We start from the raw sequence: 27,155 nt of genomic DNA, 5'->3' as shown, positions 1-27,155 counted from the left end.
ACCTTTCCAGGCAAATTTCTGATAGGAACAATGTTCTGAAGAGAAGAGGAAGGTTGAGTTTTGTGGTTAAAACGTCGTGCTGAGTGACATGCACCTGGATTCTATTCCCAGCACTGACTTGAATGTCTTGGGTAAGTCACTTAATCTCTCTGTGCTTTATCTGTTCCCTCGGTTAAAGATGATGATACTTTACAGGAAAGTACTGAGGCTCAGTACCAGGCAGTTCTTAACATGTTCGTTAGTAGTGTACAGCACTCAAACCCTATTGAAGTCATTTCCATTAATTTCATTGGGCTTTGGAGCAGACCCTTAGATGCTCATAGTCATAAGTAAAAGCCTTCCAGGATTGATCATTTTCATGTTTAAGATGAAAGCTATTGTTGAAATGCAAAATAATATTACATTTTCAGTTTTGTCCAAAAAGTCACAATTTAATTTATTCAAAAGTATTTATTTCACAAATTTTTATCCACAGCTGAATATTACAGTAACTATTACAAGCATTTTCCTATAAACAAAGGTGTCGTTTACAGATTTGTTCAAAATGGAAAAATATTTTATCAGCAGTAGCATTTCATCTACATTCCAGGGTTCACCCCCCCGAATATCATTCAGACTCCTTCAGAACAGCTGAACCTTCTGCTCATTAAGGTAATGAGACTTCACACAAAAAATAGGACTTGGACTGTTATCGCAGCACATTTTTGGACAGTTTGTTTAAATTTCAGTTTTGTTTCAAGATCTATTTTCTGACATTTGCAGTTATTAAAAAATAAATTCTATACTCCTGAAGGGAAAAATATTTTCCAAATTGTTTCCCTTTAACGTTTACTCTGCTATAATTTCAGAAAGAAAATAATTGTCAGTTATGGTTGTACTATATGTAATTCAATAAGGTTGGAAGAGAAGGTTTATGGAGGTTCATGTAATATACTTTAATTATGTTGGCACATTAAAGTGCAGTTAAGAAATGTTACTTCTGCAACACTGTCCGCAACAGTTTTAATCTGACAAGAATAAGTTTACATAGTCAGACAATAGGCTGAGTGGGAAAGAAATATGACCTAGTATTACAAGTGTTTTATCATTAATGTCACTTAAACCTTTTGCAGTTCACTTGGGCTGTACAAATTGAGGGTGAAATCTTGTGAACACTTACACATGTGAGTAATTTTACTCACGTGATCAGTCAGATTGGGTTTGATTCTCCACTGTTATTATTGGTCTTACAGCTAATAGAGTGGAGAATCAGGTCTATTGACTACAATGGGACTACTCACAAAAGTTATTTATGTGTGTGGTTGCAGGATCTATATATACAATCTTGCTATCCTTGCTCAGGTGAGAAATTCTCATTTATGATTAATTCCAGTGGATTCAATGATGTAATTGAGTGAGGAATTTTTTGCACAAGCAAAGGTTGCACAATTCAGTTTTGAGCTTTGATGGATGATGTTCCTTTCCCCAAACTCTTAGTGTAAATTTACAGTAGCTGTGAAAGATCAACAGGAACGGCTACAAAAATATAATTGAAAAGAAACTGAAGCCAGTTTCAAACTAAAATAAAAATTGGAAGTTATGTCCTGGATGTTGTGGAAGTGTCTTGAACACGGACTACACAGCAGAGAATGCATGCATGAAGTCAAGTTTATGGTTATAGTCAGTGTTGATTATTTTTATATTACATACAGTTTACATTTCCATGGAGATTAGGGGGCTAGTCCCAATCATTCCCTTAGAAACAGAATGCATGGAAAAAAATGTGATGAGATTAAAAACATTTTTGCAAACCTTCTCAGTGTAATGTAATGCTGTATAAGCGAACTTATGAATCTACAGACTTTATGATATGACATTAAAATTTTCCCACAGCTTAACACTTTTTTCAGAGAAACATTGAGAAGTCACAGTGATCTTAGTAACAGCTAAAGGTACACAGTGGGAAAGTACTCATCTTAGTCATCAATACTTAAAACAAATCTGAAAAGCAAAGTTTTCCAAAAGCCGTGCTTTTACATTTAACATTTTTGAATTTTAATGTAAAGACATTGCAGATTTTTGAGGGAAAAAGGCCTATTTGAGCATGATAATACAACTGAATTAAACCAGATATTTTAAAAATTGCTAACAGAAAAGGTCAGGTACATTAAAGATATTTTCTGCAGAATCCTTTTCCAAATGCCGCTTAGTGGATAAGTTAAATTATTACACATCAAAACATTAAATACCCAGTTCCTATCTATTTCAATACTAATGGTTTGTAAGAGATTCTTTTTATAATACATATAAATTAAGTTCCTTACAGCTCCCAGTGAAATACCATTATCTCTTTGAAGAACATTAACCACATTTTACACCTGTGATTAGTAACAAGACCATTGTGGAAGAGGATTTTGCAGCTCCCTTTAATTTAGTCTGATTGATAAGCATTAAGTTTGGTGAATCCTGGTGGAGTCGTACAGTGAATAATTCACAACATTAGAGAGAGGTAGAGACCCAAAGAGCCTGAGAGGAAACTGCTGGCATAAGATGAGTTGTGAGGATAGCATCTGTGTCTCATGGGACTAAGTTTTGCTTTAGATTATTTTTCTTTAGTGTGAAGATGGGTTCACGGCAGGAGAAACATAGGATTTAATTGAAAAATAAAATGCACTGAAAAATTTAACATATGCTTTGAAGAAATATTGTAGCCGAAGAGGTAGCTATAATAAAATATACTACTTTAGACAGGCATTTGACACTGAGAAGAGCAAGAAAGCAGGCTTTCTGAGCCGCAGCCAACATGTGGTATGATTCCTACTGTAAATGGGAGAAAAATGAAGGCATTACTGAATACATACATGAGATGCAAATGATCAAGGAGTGTAGTTTGGAGGTAGTGCTGGCAATAAATGTTCTGCTATACTCTATTATGGGCACTGGTTCTAGGAAAAGGTTCCTCCTCCATTGTAAATTGGCTTATTTATATCCTTCACTGGTAATAGCTATGCTAAACCATAGTCTTTTGTTTGAGCGCAGGTACTTTTACTGTAGACATAGTCCAATATAACTCTTACTAGCACTCATTTCTTTAACGTTTGCTTTTTATAGCAATATACATATACAGGACTATTATAGTATGTGTATATACACAGATTATATACATAATGTCTAAATCAGGACACACTCCTTGTCTAAAAGGTGACCATGGTATGTTGTGTTTGGGGTGTAGTGTGTGTCTCATGTTCTGGGATAATTGGATACCTTATCATAAATTTGCTATTTGGAGATGATTTACAGCAACAAAAATAGTCTGAAAAATGTAGATAGGTTTTTCTAAAAAGCACTTTGTCATCATGGAACTGCTGAGACACTATAAGAACCATAGCAGTAAATGCAAAGAAATCAAGATTTTCTTAGGCAGGACCATTATGGAGGTGAACAGGCCTACATGTTCATGATTTGCAGAAGACTGGGCCTTTACAAGTGACAAATCTCCCCATTGCATTTTGCAGCCTGGAAAGTTAGAACTGCAAAAAGTGTTGTGACCTTAAAGCTGCAAAGGTCATAATTTGTAAACATGCCCCATCACAAATTAATACAATCATTGCTGTTATATGGCACTGTCTACCTTTAGATGCCATTTTCTTCTAGTGAGGAGACCATTTCCTATGACTACTGGGAATTAAATAGATTCTGGCAAGTACTGAGAATGGTCAATAAATGCTTTGGGAATAGCAGACCCATTTTAATTCCTGAATAGTGAGGAAGAGGGAACTTTTTATATTAATAAGGATTTCAAAAAAATCCTATTGGATCACAATTCAAATGATTTTATCTGATAACTTCTTGTATTTGACAGTTTTTAATTCATTATTCTGATAGGAATTTAAGATTATTGTTGACTTTATGTTCTGTTAAAGTGCTTTGGGTTATCAAAATACAGTTTTAGGATTTCTGAGCTGGGCCATGTCTACACTTAACATTTTTGATACAGCTGTGCTGCTGTCAGAGCACTTACTTAGCTGTGTTATGCCAACAGGAGAGCACTCACCTGTCAATATAATAAAACCAGCTCAGTGAGTGGCCATAGCTATGTCAGCAGGAGAGCGTCTCCTTCCCAATATAGCGCCGTGCACACGAGCGCTTATGCCAGCAAACTTTATGTTGCTTGGAGGTCTTTTTCACACCTCTCAGTGACAAAAGTTTTGCCGACATAAGTGCTAGTATAGACATGGACTTAGTCATTCAACTTCTTGCCCATTCTCTTTTGCTTTAAAACACTGTGAATTAAACAAATTATTGCTAGTATTCCTTTTGTTTGTTAGCTTAGGCCCTGAAGCTGCACCACTGGTCAAAAGAAGTATTGATACTGAATTCAATGGGTAAAATTCTGACCCTCTCTAAGTCAATTGGAGTTTTTCCACTGACTTAATTAGGGCTAGGATTTCACCCAATGTGAGCAGGATCAGGAACTTCATTTAACTAAATTGGGTTTACATGTGTTATACACACACATGAAAAATGCCATAACTTATAGAATGGTGTAGGTAGAGCCGTCCCTTGGGTATGGTGAATTGGGGCAACCGCCCTGGCCCCATGCTTCCATAAAATCATGAGGAGGCGGGTAGGGAGGTGAGGCAGGGTCAGAGGGCAAAGGGGGAGGTTGAGCGGCAGGCAGGCGTGGGTAATGAGGCAAGCAGCAGCCACTGGCAGCCCCCCTGCCAGAACCTTCCCCCCCCCGCAGCACCACCTGCACACAGATCAGCACCTGCCCCTGCCGTGGATCAGTTATTTCACGGCGTCAGGAGGTGCTGTGGGGGAGGGGAGAGGAGTGAAACTGGGCAGGGAAGAGGCGGGGCAGGAATAGGCAGTAGGGGGAAGGAGTGGAGTGGGGACGGAGCAACCCTGGACAGATTAGAAACTCGGTGCCTATGTCCCAGCCTGAAACCCTCCAAGGGACAGCCCTGGGTGTAGGTCTAGTTTTGTTACATGGATTCTGGTACTGGCTATATCAGCCCACGGAAACAGCTACTGCCCTCCATAATTATGTAAGGTATTAAAAACTCGTGGAGCATCTTTGTCTTTACTGGATGTGGCAGTATCTTAACTCCTAAAAGCATAGGGTAAAGCCAGGAGTGGATTTTAGAATGCAAGTTTCCAGTATGGCTGGGGGGAGATAGACTACTGCCCCTCACCTACTGGATTATTGCATCAGAAAGCTTTGAGGCCATCACCACAATTTTGTGGGCAAGAGAAAGTGCAAATGACCACCTCTAGCCACATCTCTGCAGCATGCACAGAAATAAAGGCGTATTGGATGAAGTTTGGAGAGCAGTGGTGACTTTCAGGAAGTCAGAATTCCTGACAAATAAAATCCACCTTGGTGAAAACAAGCGTAGTTTTCAGTCTGTCACCGTAACCTATGTGATGAACACTTATTCGCACATTTTGCAACTTATATTTCTGAACTGACCATTGTGATATAGTGACTAGCAACAGGAAGAAATGTGAAATTGTCTCTCTGCATAGAAATGCATTAATATGTTCAAACCAACTTATCGATGCCATCATTTTTCTGAAGGCAGTGTTTTGACTTTGATTTTTATCTGGAGTTTCTTCATAGCCCCTTATGAAGACCAAATTAACCATCTCCCAGTGTTTGCTGTTCATATCTGTTGGAGACTCTGTTATAGGCTTTGCACTATTTCAACATGAAATCAAGCAATAAAAAAATTCTGTATTTCAAGTATTCTTATTTTGAGCTGCAAGTTACAAAAAAAAAATCACATACAAGATCAGTGTCTTATTGTAGTATAAAGTTTAGCACTAACTGATTACTGTGTATTGGTTCTTCCATAATCTTGTTTGGTCCACATCAAAAAGATCTTTGCTTTTTTTTTTTTTTGCTTGAGTTCTCTGGTGAAGGGGGACCGGTTTGAAGACATTTTCTTCAGACTTCATTGAGAAATTCCAAGTTGAGAGAAGCAGGGATGTGAATAGAGTCCATGGTTATGGAGGATGGGCTGAACGGAAACAAAACTGGGAACATATATTTGTAGTCTAACAGCAGCTGGGGAGGGTCATTTCGCTCTTGCAAATTTGCCTATGAGGTTTGTGTAGAAAAAATAAAAGGTTAGTGTGTTTTTCATCTCAATCATTGCTTTTTTTAATTTGCATTTGCAACACTTAACACAATAAAAGGTCTGAAGAAAGATAGTGTGTATAGGATCTAAGGATACAGGAAAAATGTGCTCTAGTTTCATCCCAAGGGGGAAAATGTATTCTTTGAGCACAGCATGCTGGACAAGTATAGAAGATGGAGTGATCCCTGCCCCAATCAACATACAATATTGATGTTTAGGAATATCAAGTTTCAAACACATCTCTCTGGAGCCTGACCAAATGGAATTTCTGAGTGATGTAGGATACAGGATTTAGAGAGATGACAAACTAACCAGCACTTTTTATGATTAGGGGAGACGGAATAAAGATACACCAAGTAATTGAAATGTTATCAACATAAGCTTAAATCCTGGCAGGTGCTAGGCATAGCACTGTGGCCAGTCAAAAAGCATGGGCAGAAATATACTCCGTATTCTGGTTTGGCTAGACCCACTCTGGCAGGCGCCAAAGAGGAACATTCCAGAGCTGGGAATTACGGGGCTGGGGGTATTGAATGTATGATCCTGTACGCAGTCCCTAATAATAAATTTGCTTCTTTTCCAGTATGTTTTTGTGCGTCCTTGGGGACAGTTATGCCACTTCCCCTACACTGGCCAGATTTTGTCCCATTCTCTTTTCTGTCATCAGAAGTCAGCACTGGCAATACAGAATTTTGTTACCCACCCAATATTTCTTTTCCAATAATTCCTCCTGCTTTCTCCTCCACAGTGTTTTGCAGTGATCTTCCTTCAAGCAGTGAACAGGCCTCCCCCCTGGAGATGCATCCATGATGCTGCATAAGTAGCCAGGGAGTTTGCAGCAGAGCAACACAAGTTGTAACTTCCCACGAAGTGATGGAAAGTGCTGCCCATTCAACTCCAGGAGTGAGAGAGTGAATACGACTCTCTTGAGTAGCAGCATACACTACCAGCAATATGCTTGTCCTTTATCCAGCACATCAACAGGACTGAGAAGAATGTTAAACACTAGCTACTATTTTCCTACTTTCTCTTTTTGATATTCAAGCATGCTGGGTGGCAGTTGATTGCTCTCTTCCATTTCACAAGTGGCTGCATTTCAGTGATGTCCTACATTCCTGTATCCTACTTGCCTTACTTGCAGAACTAGTCTCATTGAGAAAATGAACACTTGAGTGCCCAGATACTATACCGATAAGTAGAACTGGACAATTTTTTTTATTTTTGGTGAATAGTAAACCAAAACATTGCAAATTTGACATGAAATTGCTGAATAGTTTCAGCCAAAATCTTTGTTTTCTGGATTGAGATACTATTCACAACATGGCTGGAGGATGAGACAGTGGTAGTGCCTGCCTTGTAAAGTGTAGCTCTGCGCTCTCACCTAAGATATGGAATAGGAGTCAGGTTCAATTGCCCCCTCTATCTGATCTGAAGAAGGGATTTAAACTTGGAGCTCACATACAGCAGAAAAGTTCCCTTACTCCTGAGACTATTGAATAGTCTGGAGTGGGTCTTTCTCAGTCTCTACTGTTGAAGTGGTTCCACTTTGTATAACTAATTAGTCATTGGAGGTTGGGACAAAGAGAGTGAGAATGATTATGCAGCCAAGTGGTTAGGGCACTCTTCTGCAATGTGGGGCACCCAAGTTCAAATCACTTCTCCATATCAGTATTAGGAGGGAACTGAATGTCTCTCCCCCACATCCCAGGAGAGTGCCCTAACTACTAGGTTAATGCTTCTAAGGGAGGTGGCACCATCACCCCTACTTCCTCCTTTTAAAGGTATCTGGAAACAATGTTTCCTTCAACCCAAAACAGACTTTGAAAAACTTTGGTGAATTGAAAAATTTGAACAGACTCAAATTTAATTTGTTTTTTGGAACTGCCGGTGACCTGATAAATAATTATTCGCCCAGCTCTACTGATAAGGGCCATGTAAGTACCTACATAGAAGTGACCAGAGCTCAGGATGTAATTTATTAAATGACTTGGGATCCTTTAAAATGAAGCGTTCTACGTGCATGTAAAGAATTATTACTCATTTTTATCAGTATATTAAAGCAGATTAAAAATGCTTTCTGGCTTTGATGGAGGTTCCTGGAATCTTTGCAAGATCATAAAATATTCAAAGAAAGCAAAGTTGAGAGCGTCTTGTATCATACACTGATTTAAGCATCATTTCCTTCTGTTCATTTGCTCCTGTACACTGTGGAACATTTGATTTATTAGAAATGAATTGTGAGGTAAACGGAACTCAGAACTGGATAATAATTTTTATAGCATATCTGACTGGAAAATGGAAATCTTATCAGAGAAAGCAGCATGATGGGGCAAGAGCAGCTATTTTGCGTACATGTGTTATTTTACCCAGAACATTAAGACCAACAAAAAAAAGGTCCATATTGCAGATGTAATTTACAATACAATATTTTTCTTGTTTCCTGTTGAGGGTTTCTCTAAAATTACCCAATCTTGTTTTGTCTTTGTTTTACAATAAAGTGTGAGTGAATTTGAATAACTTGATGTTATGCCCTGTTATGTACATGTACAACTAATATGAAACCAATTAAAGTAATATACTAAAACTAAAACCTGAAGAGTAATTCTAAGGATTAGATACCAATAATCCCCAGTCTAGCTATCTGTTAAATGTACAGTTACTTTGCGTATTGAATCTAAACTATTTTAACTTCACGTTTGTATACCGCCTAGCCTTTTGTGGTCAGGAACAATCCCGTGACGCAAAGGTAGAAGCACTGACCATTACAGTCTGGCCAATTCTGATTAGGCAGCATATATTTATCACTCATGAACTGCCTCTTGTTACTTCAGTTGGACATGGTATGCTTCTTTCCCTTTTAAAAAGAGAAGTTTTGTAGAACAGTAAGATATTACTATTTGAGGATGTATACGTGAAGGCTTCAGTAGGCTGATGGTGTCCCTTTAACAATCAGAGAACCTTTGATTACAAGCACTGAACCTTCATGTGTTAAAAGCAGAGAGAGAAGTGAGATGGAACTTTAATGCTAAATCAATGCCATTTTCTCTTTGAATTTTCACAGTTGCTGGTCTCCATTTTACATAAGAACTTTCACTGTTGGTGTTTGTCTCCATTTTATGGCCATTTAACTTACCTGAATGTTTCGTATGAAGGCTACTGTCACACGTTCTTCAAACTCATTAACAGGAGTATAGAGATTTAATATTTTTACAATCTGTTGGAAACAAAACAACAGGGTTTTAGATGGCCAGTAGCAGCTGAACTTTTCAATGGCATGAAGCGCTGCTACCCAGTTTCTTGACAATGTCACTTTTGTAGAATTTTGCATTGGTCTCCATATAGGAGACAGATAAAGTGTGTAAATTGAGGAATGCTGGGAGTGCTTCTTCATATCATTAGAGAAGTTTGTGGACTAACCATCTTAAACTTAGTGTAAATACTCAGAATCTCAAAAAAGCTGAACAGAACTGAATGAAGACTAATAGAAAAACCTGTATGTAGAAAATAAGAGATGAGTGTCTACGACATTTCTTTGAATGTCATTAAACCACCTGTGGGTGAGCAACCTGACTAATGGTGCAAGCATATTTCTAATTTCTTGTGCTCCCTTGTTCCCTTCCTGGTGCATGTTATATCCTCACATATCTGTCAAGTCCATTTTTTAGAACAATACTTTGCCAACTGGTGGGTGGCAACCTACAGGTGGGTTTGTGATGGGGACACCTGCAAGGTTGCACCACATTGGCATTAGGATCCAGGAAGTCTCTGGATAGGCAACTTGCTCCCTCCTTCATGCTCCTGCTGCCACTTCAGCCACACCCTTTCTGATTTTAGCCCAATCCTGCTGCAGCTCCTCATTCACGGCCCTCAACCCCCTCTACCCACCCACCCATTCCACTCAGCTTCTGTGGAGGACAAACGTTAATTCCAAAGGCTGCACAGACGGTGGTGGAGGGAATAGGACCCTGGCTTTCATGGTCTACTGATGCCCCTACCAAAAACAGTGGCACTGTGAAACGTTCTATATAATATCATTCTAGTATTGTCACTCTGAATGTCTGAGTCAGTGTGAAGCAATACAAACAGTTACAAGCATGGTTGAGAACTCTTTTTGTTCAGATTATTACCAGGCTAAATCATCACTGGGATTCACAGTCTGTTGCAGGTCGATTTTTATGTTCTCAGCCATTTTGACTTAACTAATTACACCCATGTGGCAGCAAGGGATGCATCACTGTGCCACGAATTCTAGATCATTGTGATATCAGAGGTTACTCAACCAATTGCCATCCTTATTCTACAGCTAGTTTGCTTACAAGTGTTTCATTGGTTGTATGAGGGAGACTGCACAGATGATGGATTACTTAGCCCAGTTGTGACAGCACAAGCATTCTGCTACTAGGACTGAAAAACAATGACATCATCTGAAAGCTCAGCTATAAACATCAGTCCCTAAAAGAATGTTCTACATTGTAAAAGAACATTCCATGTTGTAGCATGCGTCTTGACTGCTACACGCTGCAGTGGGAGAGACTGGCCTGTACACAGAAGGGATGATGTGGGAGATCTCACCTTTTCTCTCTCCCGTTTTGTAATGAATGCCCCAGAGGCACAGCTTTCTGCTCTACTCCTTCCTTCCTTCCCTTCCCATTAACTACACTTCTTTGTAATGTTCTTGTGAAGTTTGGTCCAAAAGAAACTCAGCTTTTATTCTGGAGGCCTGTAACACTTACTGGCAAATGGTTTGTTCATTGTCTGCCAAAGGCAAAGCTGGAAGGCAGCACACAGGCCAACAGTAAATCAATTCTGAGGCACCATTGCTACAGATTTGTAGAAGATTCTTGTTATTACGTAAGACATCCCCACTGCTCAAAATAGGATGGTTTTCTTACAGTTTTACAGAAAACCTATTGCATTTAAAAGAAGTATCACTGACTATTCAGCAAAACAGTAGTTATGAGGATCGCCCCACAAGTGTTTTCTCCCATTGTAGCTGCCTGGGTTGTGTACGTTCCTGAAGCAGGTGGGATGGTCCTTATCTAAAGCTGGAAGCGGAGGAGGTGGCATCACCATCCAGGGAAGTCACAGCTGGGCCCCAAAGCCATGACTAAAGGAGGAAGAGAAATTTGAAGTGGGGACAGCTGACTCAGAGATATGTGTGCATTATCCACAGCTGATCCTACCCTGCACAGCGAATGTAGAGATTACCTGTCAGGAGAATTAGAAAGCTTGGCAGCTAGTTTCTTGGCAGCAGCAGCAGCTGGGAGGGCAGGATGTGACCAGAAAATTACTCAAAAAGGATATGTCCCATCCAGCATGCGACACTTGAGGAGCACCATGTCCTAAAGCATCCTTACTACATTGGAAAGAACTCACCCATAGCAAACATGTTCTCCAGTCTCTTACCTGCTGCGTAGAGAGGGATGTACATAAGGAACAGATAGCCTCAGCATCTTCTGAAGTTTTCTTTTTGAGCTGAAGCAGTTGTGCTGCCTGGATCAGGGGCTCCACTGTCTCTGCTGCTCCACTCTGTTGCAAATTCTTCCCACGCAACCATTCCTCCAGCTGGCTTATGTTATACCTGGCCCCACACAAGTAAGATGTCAGCTGAAAGTTTCCTTCTGAGGGCTTATTTACTAGTTCAAGAAACATTGCATTGCTGGAACAAGTGGAGTTTTTTATGCAGATGTGTGATACATACTGATTAAGTGGTCTTGAGAACCAGTACAAACTCCTGGACTCCACAAACCACAGGAGAATATTCATAAAGTTACAGGCTAGATTTTATTTAGCTGTGTAAAGGGAGAAGGCCATAAACAGCGAGATTTTCAAAGGTATTTAGGTGGCTGGTATGATTTTGAAAAGTACCTAAGAGCAAGTTAGGCACCTACAGGAGCGCCGCCAGGTTTTTTGCTGCCGGAGGTGGTGGAAGGTCCTGCCCCCAAAATGCTGCCCCTGACAGAGGCGGCAGAAGGTTCCGCCCCCGAAATGCCACCTCCAAAATGTTAATGCCCTAGGCGACTGCCTAGGTCGCCTAATGGGTTGCACCGGCCCTGGCACCAACTTCCACTGATCTCAATGTGAGTTAGTTAACCTGCTTAAGTGCTTTTGAAAATCCCACTAGGAATCTAAATACCTTTGAAACTAAATACTCTCTGGAATTCCCATAATCACAGCAAATTAAATACCTGTTAAGATAGATACTAGGCACCTGGACCCTGATTCTGTAATCAGATCCATGTGGACAGACCCTTGCGCCTGCATGGAGCCCATCTGAAGTCAACAGGGATATATGCACAGGCTCACAGATCTGTCTGCATGAACCTAATAGCCTCAGATATTACTATGGTGGGCACGTTAGAAATATCTGTGATTCTGCAGTACAGATAGGCACTGCAATGAGCATTTAAATCTGAAACACAGAGTGAACAATCTGTTGCAGTTATTATGCAATTGGAATTCACTTTATATTCTGCTCCTTCCTTCCTGCTTTTATTCCTGGACTTTTGGGGTTTCTGATGCATTCCTTGTTTTATTTGACACAGCTTTGCTAGTCCTATACAATTCCCTCCTTATTTCTGCTGGAATATTTAGTCTACTACCTTCCCCAGTGTACAAAATTAACAAGTTGCCTGTACATAAGCAGGTGCCTTCCCATCACTGTCCTACCTGAGCTGCATACCAGTGCTCCACGAACAGACATCTTTTCTCAGCAGGAGGTTGTTCAGCGTTACTGCATTGATCATATAGAAGAGCTGCTTGAAGACTTGCTGAATAATCTCCGGGTCCAGGCCCTGGTCACACATGATGCTGTGAAACGTATTCAGTTGGCGAATGACTGCGTCTAAACTGTAAGAGTTGTCACCATCTACCATGCTGGATGATCGATTCCTGTAGCCCATTGGCTTCACGCCTGACAGACCCTGGATACTCTCGCTTTCCAACATTGCAGACACTGGGGGGGGCGGAAATTTCAGAAAGGAATGGGGACAAGGCCTACATTTCCCTATAAATCACCAGGAGTGATTTGTTACATTACCTGTAATCTGTGCTTAATGTTATGTAGTATGCTACATTCTACAAAACAAGACACTATTATGGCCTAACGGTATGAGGAAATGACTGGGATCCAGGAACAATCAGTTTTTAATCCCAGCTCTGCCACAGATTCCTTCTGTGGTTTGGGGAGAGTCATTAACATCTGTAAATGGGGATAACCACTTTAACTTACTGTACTTACTTTGGCAGTGTACTTCAGTTGGGAAGATTAATTAGTCAATAGCTATAAAGTAATTTGAAGGTGAAAAGTCCTATGTATTAATGTTAAGGAGAAGAACTTAACATACTGTGAAAATTACAAATACCTTTGCCCAGAGCTATAATAAACTCTCCTTTTAGTCTCAACCTGTAGCCTTAATCAAGTCTACATTTAAAGTGATTAAGTGGCTGGGAAAGAAGATTAGAAGAAATAAATCTGTATCCATTGGCTAAGTAACGATTAATGGAGGGATATGACACGTCTCTCCAAGGAGCAAAAGGCTGCACACGCTGAGATGGTATAGCACGGTACAGGCAGGTATAGGTATGAGGGGTGTGATAACAGTTTTAGAAGAACATAGTGTAAACATTTCCTAAAGGTCTCCCAAGGGAAGTGGTGGAAACCTCATAGCTAGAGAATATATATTGTTGAAGGGAGCAGTCCTTCACTGGCAGGAAGATGGACAAAGTGACAAAGGTATTTTCTCTCTTGTTATTCTGATGCACCCTTGTAAAGCAGAACAGTTTTTTTTGAAGACGTCCCTTCTCTCATGACTGAGATTTTTGGTTCTACAGTTGCACACAAACTTCATATCCATGTCAGTGCCTGGAATGGAGGACTGTGGGATTAGAAACAATGCCATAGCTCCACTTCTTGGCACTACCAATTCCCAAAAGGAGGAGGAAGATAAACTATTCCATCACTGGGAAAATCCCATTGACTTTCCCTTCAGTTCAAGCACTGTCTCATCCATGAACTTGATAAATAAAGCCACCAATCACAGTAGCCTTCTCCAGAGCAGTAGGGATATATTTCTTAAACTGTTATCTGTTTTATGCTGCTACATGCTTTCGTTTGGGTGGGGAGAAGTGTTGTTAACACAGAGCAAAGGTCTCATATACACCTTCACAGAATATAAATATCCCACACATACCTATCATTGGTTGCAACATGCCTTCTGCTATCTTAAAGAGCTGCTGATAGATCTGAATGGAGAGGTCACTTAAAACCTGCCGGTACTCCGTGAGGTCAAAGTTCTTAAGACAGTGCTCATTCTGCTTAGCAGTATTTTGTGTCATAAAACCCTAAAAACAAAAAAAGAGACCAAACCCCCCCGTTCTGTTATTCCACCTAATAACAGTCCACTGACATCACTGCATAAAAGCCTGTAAAAATAAATGAAAGTGTAATGTTCCCAGAATACTACATACTGTAGATTTTGGTCTTAAAAGTTGAAGAAAAGATCAAGACTCAAAAATCACCTACGATTATTCAACAGCTTATTCATAAATTATTAGATTTTTTTAAAATGAAGTATCATTACGTAATCAGCTTCATTTTAATTTCAGCAAGCGGAAAGGAATTCCAGTTAATTAAAAGATAAAGCATGTTTCCCATTGAATTGAAAATGACCGTTTCAGTTCCCTATTAAACACTAAGCTACCCATTTGTTATAGCATGAGCACATACTTATTCAGAGCCGCCAGGAGCCACATATTTTAATCTTAAAGTTAAAACTTCTTTGTAAGAATGGAAATATTTGCATGATAATAAAATATTTTGACCTCCTGGTTAACTTACGAGTTATACACTAAAAAACTTGATTTTTTGAAGGTGTCTCCAAAGTTTTCAGCTCTGCTTTTAATAAACAATCTGAGAATTCCCCTGCAGAACTGGAATTAATTGGCAAACTGGACACCATCAAATTAGGCCTGAATAAAGATTGGGAGTGGTTGGGTCATTACAAAATGTAATTTTCCCCATGCTAATTTCCCCCTACTGTTATTCGAGTCTTCTTGTCAACTGTTTGAAATGGGCCTCTCATTACCACTACAAAAGTAATTTTTCCTGTTAATTGAATTATCTTGTTAAACTGACACTTGGTAAGGCAATTCCCATTTTTTCATGTGCTGTGTATTTATACCTGCTCCTGTATTTTCCACTTGATGCATCTGATGAAGTGGGTTTTAGCCCACGAAAGGTTATGCCCAAATAAATTTGTTAGTCTGTAAGGTGCGGTAAGGACTCCTCATTGTTTTTGTTAAATGCAGTACTGCTATAGAGACAGCAGAGGGCATACAGAAGCACAAACCACTGTTACTGACCAGGCCTTACCCACACAATTCCTTTTATACTGTATACAAATTACTGGCTATACAGTGTCTCCCACATTAGAATCTACAGAATCTTGACAGATAATTTGATTCCAAGGAAACGTTATTCTTGCCTGTATACTTTGAAGCGTTACAGCGGGCTATGTTTAACACAAATCGAGAGTGAATTAGACGGGAACTACACAAGCATCTCTATGTTATGATCAGCAGTTTTTGATCTCATGCACCTCAGAAGTTCAGAACTAATTGAGCACAATTTAAGAAAAAGCAATAACTTTCAGAAAAAAGATTTAAACCCTTTTTTTCCTGTTTAAAAATCATCTTAATGAAGGGCCCAATCCTGCCAACTGACTGCACTGAAGTCAACGGGAGGGCTCTCAGTACTGGACCCGAGAGAAGACTTTTTTAATGACAGAACAGGTGCGGGATCCTAATTGTGAGTTTGATCTTTGAACATTGCTATAACTAGAGGGAAAAGTTTTAAACCAGGGGTAGGCAACCTCTGGCACGTGTGCCGAAGGCGGCACAAGAGTTGATTTTCAGTGGCACTCACACTACCCGGGTCCTGGCCACTGGTCCGGGGGACTCTGCATTTTAATTTAATTTTAGATGAAGCTTCTTAAACATTTTAAAAACCTTATTTACTTTACATACAACAGTAGTTTAGTTATGTATTATAGACTCAGAGAAAGAGACCTTCTAAAAACGTTAAAGTATATTACTGGCACGTGAAACCTTAAATTAGAGTGAATAAATGAAGACTCGGCACACCACTTCTGAAACGTTGCAAACCCCTGTTTTAAACTAAGGGTCTGATATTCCACTGAAACAAGTTTTACACCAGTATTCCTCTACGAACTTCACAGGAGCCATTCCTGAGTGACACCAGAGTCAGTGAGCAGAGACTTGGGCCCTTGTTGTAACAATCTCTCAAAGCTTTTTTACCATTTCAGCATGGTTATTGATAGTTTAACATCCTAGTGGGGTGCCTGGAGATGAGCACTTAAGTGGAATGAACAAAAGATTTCAAAACTGGGTGAAAGTTTTTCTGAAGCTCTGTTCTTTACATGAATGTCTCACCGTATCCCCGCTGTACTGCTTTAGACAATGTAAGAGGCGACAGGTGTTAGCCAGCCAAAATGACGTCATCTGAAAGTCATCATTGTGTTTCTGTGAAGAGCAAAATTAACAGGTGAGATTCCTCTTTGGCATATGAAACTGGTCTATTTGGACAAGGTGATCGTTCTAATAGCAGAACTATAACTCTGTGTACAACACATGCAATGAATGGCATGCTATTTTCATTCCTGCATGAAATCTCTGTTACCATGGCTGCTACTAAATTCTGCTCTTAATTACAACAGTGTAACTCCAGAGTAATTCCCTTTGAGTCACTGAAGTTGCTCTGAATTTGCAACAGTGCAGCACAAAGCAGAACGTGGCCCATATAGTAATATTAGCTAATCAAATCACATGCTTCAAGGCACGAACAAATCACCTGCATGGATTAGGAAGGATTCTCCACCAACACGTACGACACTGTTCATTGGTTAGATGCATTGTGTTAGTTTGTTTTGCCATTCTCTGAAGCATGAGATATAGGCCACTGACAGAAACAGGACACTGGATTTGATGATCTAATAGCTATGTGAGACATCAAGAGATGTGGCACTGAGCATAAGTTTAACCTATATTGCTACTGTATTATATCTGACATGCCCTAGGGCCTCACTCTGAATGTGAGCATTCTGTTTCACAAAGAGCTTCCTTAACCTACAAACCAAGTGGAGAGGCACCACTGTGTGGCCTAATGGATTGAACACGTGCACAGTCGCCAATAATTTTAAATTCCAATCCTAGTTTGACAATGACTCACTCGCTGGCATCAGGCAAATCACAACCTCTCTGTGCCTCTGTTTTCCCATGTATAAAATGGATAGAAAACCATCCCCCTTACGAGGCAGGTGAAATAGCAATTCATGTTAGTACAGCAATTTGGAAATGAAAAGCATGGCAGAAGTACTCAATATAATTAATAATTCCATTTTTGTAGTTCTTTACTGTAGTTCAGCTAAATCCTGGAAAATTCTTTGGCTAAGAATTAAATGTTAATTAGGATGAGATGGCCCTGCTTGTGCTGGACCTTTAATGATTCATCCCACTGCAGAAATTTCATACTTTGTCTTTGCTTGAAATGAAGCAGGGCCTAGTTGAAAGAGATTGGGATAAACGGTTATAAATCAGAGTCTGTTTTGGTCTGGAGTGTCACGGACATTAAAGCTATATGTGACCAGCACGTTAGGTTGTAGCACAGGTACAGAAACGAGCCAATCTCCCCTGTTCTCAATTCAGAAGCAAAATCCAAGCATCTCTCCTATCTGTAGAAAAGTAATTTGCATTTAACTCTTCGATGATTTTTAAAATCCACATGTACTGGGACAGTTTTATTATCTATATTTAGTTGACTTTAAAAGAGAATTCCAGAGCAAAACAAACAGCAATAATCAATGGTAATATTGTGTCAATATTATACTCAGGGCACGAGTTTGTTGAATATTTGCATGATTGCCATCTGAATCTAAAAAATGAGACATCTTTAGTACCTACTTCAACCTCAGAACTAGAGTGTTACATCACATGCAGCCTCAGAGCTCATTTTAATACAAAGACGACATACCTTTAATACTTTCTTAATGCCGTTTATGGTGGAGGTGAGTAAGGAGTGCACTTTCTGGTCGTCATTGATGTAATCTGCATGCCTGATGCACATGTAGAGGATGTAAGCAGGAAGACATGGAACTGTGGCAGAAACTGTCTGCGGTTTGAGATCTAGAAGTGAAACAAAACAAAAGGGAGTCTTCTTACAACCTAACTTTTGTTAGCTGAGCAGGAGAATCAGAAACAGTAGAGATGTGTGAAAACCAACAACCCACATATCTGGGAAAGATCAGTACCGAACATTGCAACTTAGGCTCATCTCTGAGAAATTCCTGAACTTATTGAAAATACTTCATACAAGCTGCCCCGCTGTCGTGTACAAAAACCACTCCAGAAATATCATCTGCTCAATCTACTCTTCATCAACATGCTGAATCAGTACAGTGCGTGGTGCAATTTACTAAATATTTAATGTGAAAGCAGGGATTGCCCGAAGAGGAGGAACTTTAAAAGTAACTGCTGTGATTTGGTACCATTCTTCATTTACTTTTTGTAGAGTTTCATTATGTGCAGGTGTGATAACAGAAATCATAAACACTAATGCAAAGTGAGGCAAGTGTGACAAAAATCTGAGTATTGGATGGCGGTGCACGTGCCAGCAGTGGCTCCAACCAAAGCCTTCAGCATAAGTAGTGCTCAGAAGGTACATATTGCAGAGACCTCAGAATGGCTTAGATGACAAAATTTTCTGTTCCACAGGCCTACAAGAGGTTGAAAGTCTGTATTGTAATATCCCTTTTCCATGTGTCAACCCATCATGGTGTAAGCAGGGGCGGCTCTAGGTATTTTGCCGCCCCAAGCACGGCAGGCAGGCTGCCTTCGGAGGCTTGCCTGAGGGAGTCCCTGGTCCCGCGGATTTGGCGGCACGCCTGCGGGAGGTCCGCCGAAGCCGCGGGACCAGCGGACCCTCCGCAGGCATGCTGCCGAAGGCAACCTGCTTGCCGCCCTCACAGCGACCGGAAGAGCGCCCTCCGTGGTTTGCCGCTCCAGGCATGCGCTTGGCTTGCTGGTGCCTGGAGCCACCCCGGGGTGTAAGGTTGACAATTATTGCCCACTTAAGGAATTACAGCTTCATTTTAGCATTTCCAGTGCATTGTCATCCTTGAGTAAGAATTACATCTAACAACAACAAAAGAATGAGACAAATTGGAAGTGAATTTATCGCTGGTGTAACTCCACTGAAGTCAATGAATTTCCTATGAAGGCATGAATTCTGTCCATACCATTTTAGAACACTAAGTAAACAGCACTGAATTTAAAGCACACTATAAGCGGGAAGAGAAAACACGAGGACGGCAGCTTACATGAGAGAGTTGGATAAAGGAGGTTCTTGATCTGATCAAAACACTCACTACTTTTGTTTTTCATTCTCTCTTTCGGGGCTCAATGCTGCAAGGTTCTGAGCACCTCGCGCAGGGGACTCTGGACACTCACAGTTATAAGCAAACACATATGGTGCTGGGCTTCACCTAGAAATAGTTCCAGACTTCTGGGCCAGGGGAATCTCAAGTCATGTGTCACTAGAGTGACCAGACAGCAAGTGTGAAAAATCCAGACAAGGGGTGGGGGGTAATAGGAGCCTATATTAAAAAAAAGCCCCTATAAAATTGGGACATCTGGTCACCCTATGAGTCACAGATGCTGGTTACTATTTGTTGGAAGACAATCAGAAGTGTGGCTATTTACCAGTCCCTCAGGGGTTTGCTGGGCAGTTTGAAGTGATTATCCCCAACACTGATTTAAAAAAAACAAAAACAAAAACCCTCTAAAACCCATTTTTTATAAAATTCTTGAAACAGTTTGAGAGATTTCCCCTGGCACTGCCTGTGCCGCCCGTTCTCAAATATAACGGAACTCTTCACAAATGAGGAGCAGCATTTATGTGCTGTCAAACCCATTTCTAATATGCTACTATTTACATGGTACCAAAAGTGTGCTAGATGTGTGAAGATATGGGGTACAGCGCTGAAGAGGTTCAAACAGGGGCTACCAAGTCCAGGACACCAGATTTACTTTGCTAATTTGGAGGAAAAAAATCCTCTCTTCCAGAACAATCACATTTCATTGAGTCTTTATTATCTTCTAATTTTTGGATTCATAAAATGAAAGTTACAGGTTCCCTTTACAAATTACATTGAGAAGCTTCAAATTTGTAAATTCAAAGTGGGAGGAACCTCCATCCTTATCCTTCCCCTTCCCCTCCATCTGCTTACAAGGACATGCACACATAAGCTATTAATATAGAATATAAACCCAAGCGAGGACTCAGCGTTGGTTTATTCACTGCTTACCCAGTCCTATATCTGTGCACGTCAGAAATAACTGTGCTCGTTTACCCTAACAAAACGCTAAATGAAAGAAACATTCCAGCACTTGCTTTCCAGGAATGATTGGAGAATCAGGTACAGGACCCCATTGCTATTAACCTGAAAACAAATTTTTAAGTCTGAAAAAAGACAGTTTAATCAGTAAAACACACGTTCCATTCTTTTCTTTGCAATTATGGACTTTAGACAATTTAATCTAAGGAAAAAAGAAAAAGCTAGCTGAGAATTTATGCCCTATTCAATAAAGCACTTAAACACACACTTAACTTTAAACATGAGTTTAAATCCATTCTTATTCTGCAAAGCACTTAGGCACATTTTTAAATAGTTTGCTGAATCAAGGTCTTAGCTAGGTAGCTGAGTACCACATGCCTTTAATATGCACAATTTAGAGAGGTTTTACAAATATCAAACTATGTTAAATCTTGAAATGAAGCAAACAAACTCATTTGAATGGTTCAATACTGAACACTTAATATCCTGGAGTCATACAAAAATAAATGGGGTTAGTATTTCATATTTTAATGGTTTAGAAGGAAATGGGAGAGGGAAATGGAAGGAGAGGCAAATAAGGTCCTAACCTGTAATGAGGTTTCGGATGAGAAGTGGCTCATCTTCCTTGTAATATTCCAACATTCCCTGGAAATCTTTTTCCTTCCGTTGAACAGTGACTTGCCTGGTAAGCTCATGTCGCCTCCTCTCTGTCTGTGCTGTAGTTTGGGTCGCTATGATGAGAAAGAGACAACTTTGAAGATGGCTGAATGAATAGCTGAGCACAGTACCTCCATGATAACTATGCATTACAGGTCTGAGCCAAAGTCTGTTGAAGTCCTTTGTGTCTTTCCTTTGACTTTAATGGGCTTTGGATTAGCCCTGTGTGAATGAGTGACATGAGTTTGTTAGAATATTAGCTGCTTAAGATAGACAGATAAAGGACCAGAACCATAACTTGAACTCCTCATTCGGGCAGAACTCTCATTGATAAAGTAAAGGGTGCAATATAAGGCCTAAAAAAACTACAAACATTAGTTTCTTTAATAAATGTAAGGTTCATTGGACAATATTCAGAAGATGGTGACCTTACTGGAATCTTATGAACGTATTACTAACACTAACAAAAGCCAGGCTTTGGGAAAATACGCCTAATCAACATACCTTGTGGCAGAATGCACAACAAAATTAAATACTCACGCTGTTGAGTATTGTACCTACATACAATTTTAATCAAATGGAAAATCATGATGGCCTAATGCAAGTAATGGTAAATGTCAGTTGGATGCATGTAAATTACAGTGACAAAAGCCATCTGCTCCAGCTGTACTACTGTGAAACTCCCTGTTTATTCAGCTTAATTTCACTTAATGTCTAGTTTTCTGAAATCAGTTCATAAAATCAGAGCACTAGAGTTTATCACTGTATCCACTGAGGAAGATAAATAGTTTCTATGCCATATAGATATCTTGTCCCCATATTTTCTCATCAAACATGGGGCACTTTTCAACAACCTTTCTAAATATCTTTAATCCCCGTATCAGTCACTTACTTAAGAGTAGGTGAAGTTTCCTTCTAAAACATTACATGGGCCACAATATACACTGCATTAAAAGAACAAGGCCCACTTAGAGTCATTAAAAGGACCATTTCAAAACCCACAGCATGTACCAAATATGCCAGGTAAATGCCTTCTGGTAAGAGCTGAACATCCATTCTCGCCTCAATTCTGTGGATGATTTATCAAGTTTAAGATGATCCACATCAACAAATTAAGGGAGATGGCAAGATCCAGGATCTTTGGAAGAGACTGACCATACAGGGACTGACAACGTCCACTGAGGACAATTGAAAGATTTCAGCATAATTTGGGAAATAACTTCCCAATTATCTCCAACCTTTGGTTTAGGGCCACATATTGAGGATGGATGAGGTGACTGACTGAATTTTTTTTTTTTTTTATCATAACGGTAACTGAGACTAAGGTTCAAAAGTGCCCTAAGCATGACTTGGGGTGGGGTGGGGGAGGTTAAAAATGTGGAACACAATTCTGTTCTTTCACACCAGTCCAGATCTCAGTCCATTGAACTCAAGGATTTCAACCATATGGTAAGGTGGAATGACACAGAATTTAGCCATTGGAGCTGAAGTAGAAGTTCCTGTGCACATCCATCTGAAGAGCAAAGCATACATTTCACCTGTGTCCAGCTGTTCCACTACAGAAAGCTGCTGGGCTCATCCCCTGCCCAAACAGAGTATCGTACCAAAATAGAATATAGAAGAATTATAATTAGAGAGATCATAGAGACTCACTGGACAACAGAGAGCTTTGTGGCAGCTGCAGAACAGTGTCTCCATTTGTTATGCCTATTATACGCACGCCAAGAAGTTTGACTCCTCCCTCTTGCTCTGAAGCCAGGCCACCTCCATGAAGAATGAAGCTTTGCGAAAGAAAACCTATACAATGACCTGCATTGAACTCCTAAATTACTTGGAGGAGAAACTGGTGACTAGTTTGCAGGATGACAAAGGAAAAAGATGAGGAGTATCTGACAAAAGTGTTAACTTTTAATTACATTTAGTAAAGGAGACATAATTCTGAATGAGATCAAAGAAGAAAGAGCCTAAAAAAAGTCTATGACGATGGCTCTAGGCAAATACTTTTGCGACGGTCATAGCACTGACTCCAAATTCCAAATGTTGCTATGGAATATGCGGGCTGGCATCTGGTCCTGAATGCCTGCATGCCTTTTGAGGATAGGCCTGCATACATAGGAAAGAATGTCATTGAAACACGTAGCTGAACAGGCAGTGTAATAGTAATGAAGAAAGTGCCTTAAGAACACTAAACAAAGGTCCCAAAGAAGGGGCTAGGGGACGAAAAGGAAGCAAGCTCATTGTTAAGACATCTGAAATATGGAAGATGAACTACATAAGAGGATGGTGCTATTTCCTAGTTATGCTTCAATACTATAGAAAACCTGCATACCAATAAGAGGATAATCCAAGGAAAGCCATCCTGAAAGGTGAAAGAAGGATGGCCAAGGAAACCTAAGCTACATCTAATGGCTTGTCTAGATGAACAGCTAGTGTGTGGTGTGTAAATCTACCATGCACCAGCAAGCTGCACACTAACTATCCACGTGGACCCTCCATTTGCACACTATAAATTCCCTCATGTTCTTTGACATCCTCCCGCTTCAAAGCAGAGTATGTCACAGCACACTAGGGAACTTCTAGTAGGCAGTTGCAAGGTCCACATGGACAGTTAGTGTACAGCACACTGTAGATTTACACCACAGTTAGCTGCAGACTCACTGTTCATCTAGACAAGCCTTTAGAGTGCTATAGAGAAACAATGAGGATTAAATGGAAAGACCATGCTAGGTGATTCTTGAGGCCTAAAGAAATTAAAAAAAAAAACCCAGGTGCATGTTTAAGAAGTCCAGTATAACAGCAGCAATGTGATGGGTTGTGATCTCTAAACTCCTTGTTCCACAGTCTCTGGGGCTGCAAGTTCAATGGGTCAGGAATCCTCAGGAGAAAAACAGAATAAGAGCATCAGGATGAAGGGATTCAACCTGCTAGATGCATTTAGAAGCTTGTGGAGGCCTGGACAGCTCCTCTCCCTCTCTCTCAGATGAGGCAAGGGGTCTAACTGTTATACACCCAATAGGCCTAAAGTGACATTTCTTTGGACACGAGCATTCAGGGCATTACTGTGACCTGGCATACATCGGAGAAGAGAAAAGGACCCAAATCAAGGCCAGGTCCTAAGATTTCCTTATTTCCAACAAAGTCACTTGTTTTGCCTGGCTCTGTTGAAGTCAATAGAGTTAAACCAGGGATGAATCTGTCCCCAAGACAATTTTTAAAAAGGAGATATACCAAATGCTCAAGCAACATTCAGAACTTGGAATCGGAGATATGTCCAAAAAAGCTTAGGTGCAAGACAAGTAAGTGCTCACTTAAAATAGGTACTGGTGAAAACAAGCTTTGATTGACTCAAGCAGCTATCCATTTTGCATGTGCATTTTACATTCAAGCACAGCTAAGGCGCCAGGTTCTGATTATATGACCGTGGGGGTAACACCTCCAAGAAAACAGAGCACAAACACACTGAATGCAGGAACTTCAAGGCCCAGATACTGTTAGGAACAGTGAAGTGAGAGTCATGCACATTGTTTCTACAGGAGAGAACTGACAGGCATGAGGCATGTATTGGAAGTGGGAGGAAAAGCTTCTGGGAATGACATGTGCAGTGATCCTCAGGGTGTCCCTGGGACACCTACATGCTTCTCTGTGGCGTTGGAGGTGGAGACATAAAGCCATAGAACAAAACACAGGGACCTAGACTGAGTCTAGAGTAACAGAATCCCATCTCCCCAGAGAAGGTAACAAAACCAGAATTACCTTCAAAATCCTGGACCTTCTTCATGTAAATCTTTAGCTGTTTCTTCAGCTTCTTCTCATTCTTTTCTAGTTTTTCTAGTAACTCTTTGAGATCCTGAAAGTTAGGAAAAAGGGTATTTAAGAAATTGCCCCACTGGCTGATCAGGACCCAGCCCTCTTGGACACAAAGACAATGAGAAGTACATATATGCTGTATTGAAGCGTGTTAAAAGGTGTGTGCAAATGCAACATTCTGCAAAGCTTCCCGGAGGACAGTGCTTTACTTCTCTCCATTGTATTTGTACTGTGATCTGGATCCCTGAAAATGTGCAGCACTACAGGGTTAATTTCTGCAGCCCAGATAAGAAAACATCTGCCTTTCAGACTTGTCATGTCCATTACTATCTGCAGAATTCCTGTGGCCAGGAATCACCCAGTCACCAGGGAGCCTGGAAGAAGAGGGTCAGAATGGCACCTGTACACCCCTGCCTGCAGAAAGCTTGTTTATTCCAAAGTACTGAAAGGTTTAAAAAATTAGCCCATCTACGCACATCCAGTGTTTAAAAAAAAAACATATTGATTGGTCTTTGCAGAGGCCATTTCAGTCAGTGTCAGACCAATCAATCATGTAACTTGAGCTCCTTCTTTCCATGGAAAAGTAGAGAAAGCGTGCTGTCAAGTTTCTCCTGCACACTGGTGAGAGAGAGGGAGAAAATGGCAGCTTTCAAACGGTTTCCTACAAGATGTTATTTTAAAGAACATCTTTCTTCTCTCCCTAGCAGTGACCTTCTGATCCAAAATTTATGGTGTTAGGGCCTGATGCTGTGAACTTCTGAGCTCCCTCAATTCCTAATGAATCTAGTGGGACTGAGAATGCTCAGCATTTTGCATGTTCAGGCCCTCAATGACTGCTTTTTAAAAAGTCTTTTTACATATATTGCCATGGTATTTAAAGCATCACTCTGCTCCGAACAATGACTCCATAAAACGGCAGGAGGGAGTCCCCTGTTCATTGCCTTTCAGTGACTCCCATAAAAAACCTACTCAATTTACAAGTAGACAGATTTTTTTTCCCTAGGGCCTGAGCTACATACATTTTTTGTGCTGGTTTAATTATCTCAGGGTGTATGCAATTATTTTGGTTAAAAAAATTCATACTGGTACAATCCCTAGTCTGGATGCAGTTTTATATCAGTAGAAAGGTGCTTTACAGCTGGCTCTCCTTCCCATACAGGCTTAGCTGTAATGTCATGCAGTACCTTTATACCCACGTAATTGCATCTACGCTAGTGAGGATGTAGTTTCAGCCATACCAGTACAGTTAGAGCAGTACTCCCTGTGTGTATAGACAAGCTCTAATTGACAGGCCTGCAAACTCACCCTAGAACCTGAGAATCCCACCTCATGTGCCACTGCCAGCAAAAGTGTTTGGAGGCCAAATTAGGCCTTCAGTTATACATGTGCTGCCTTTCACGCACATAACAGGTCAGAATTTCACCCTGCAACTGGAATTTATTTTTATCATTTTCTTTTTTTTTTTTTTTTTTTTTAATGATGATTGGTGAGCGAGGTGAGAATCCAGTTCCCTCTCCTACAGTTGTGCTGACTCTGGTGGTAGCAGGAGCAAACAGTAGTAAAACTTGTATTTGTCACTGAAATCAGCATATGTGATTGTGAACACCCAAAGGGCACAGAAGTATTGAGTAAGGAGGTGCCTAGTCACACTTCAGAGTAGATCTGCACTTCACACGCGTTTTGGAGAAGAAACTCGTCTACATCTGACTCTTCTTCCCAACTTCCATATAGGGCACGTCAACACTACAAAATGAAGTCGACCTAAGTTATGTTGACATACAGCCACTGCAGTAATTACATCACTTTTCCATGTCCATGCTATGCTCCTCGTGTTGATGGTGTACGTCCTCCCCAGGCGCACTTGCACCGATTTGTTAGGGTGGGAAATTGTGGGATGGCTTCTGAAAGGCAGCAACAGTCGATATAAGCAATGCAGGGCCTACATTGACGGTGCATCAACCGAGCTGCATCAGCCTAAGCATTTCACCTCTCACAGTGGGGGAGGTATTAAGTCGGTGTAGTGGGCAAGTTACATCGTCAGGAGCACCATTTTAGTATAGACACTTACAGAGCAAGGTCCATGAAAGATGTCTTATGTCAACCTAACTCTGTAGTGTACACTAGGCCCTGGGCTTTGTTATTCTCCATTCTCTAT

The 27,155-nt window shown here is 40.4% G+C and overlaps 1 protein-coding gene across 2 annotated transcripts in view; it reads right to left on the bottom strand.

Moving 5' to 3' along the window:
• Positions 1–381: 381 nt before the first annotated feature.
• The window catches only part of MYO5B (myosin VB), a 350,195-nt gene continuing 323,421 nt past the window's right edge, over positions 382–27,155 (bottom strand). For both annotated transcript variants that reach the window (XM_030566990.1, XM_030566991.1), the window contains 9 exons: positions 24,947–25,040; positions 21,124–21,267; positions 18,175–18,326; positions 16,578–16,667; positions 14,318–14,468; positions 12,795–13,080; positions 11,532–11,706; positions 9,259–9,339; positions 382–6,085 (listed from right to left, as the gene is read on the bottom strand). In XM_030566990.1, coding sequence (XP_030422850.1) covers positions 5,933–6,085; positions 9,259–9,339; positions 11,532–11,706; positions 12,795–13,080; positions 14,318–14,468; positions 16,578–16,667; positions 18,175–18,326; positions 21,124–21,267; positions 24,947–25,040 — 1,326 coding nt within the window. In that variant the 3' untranslated portion in view covers positions 382–5,932. The remainder of the gene's footprint in view (positions 6,086–9,258; positions 9,340–11,531; positions 11,707–12,794; positions 13,081–14,317; positions 14,469–16,577; positions 16,668–18,174; positions 18,327–21,123; positions 21,268–24,946; positions 25,041–27,155) is intronic.

This window comes from Gopherus evgoodei, chromosome 6, assembly GCF_007399415.2.
Source record: "Gopherus evgoodei ecotype Sinaloan lineage chromosome 6, rGopEvg1_v1.p, whole genome shotgun sequence".
Taxonomy (NCBI): domain Eukaryota; kingdom Metazoa; phylum Chordata; order Testudines; family Testudinidae; genus Gopherus; species Gopherus evgoodei.
This window is presented reverse-complemented; position numbering and strand designations above follow the sequence as displayed.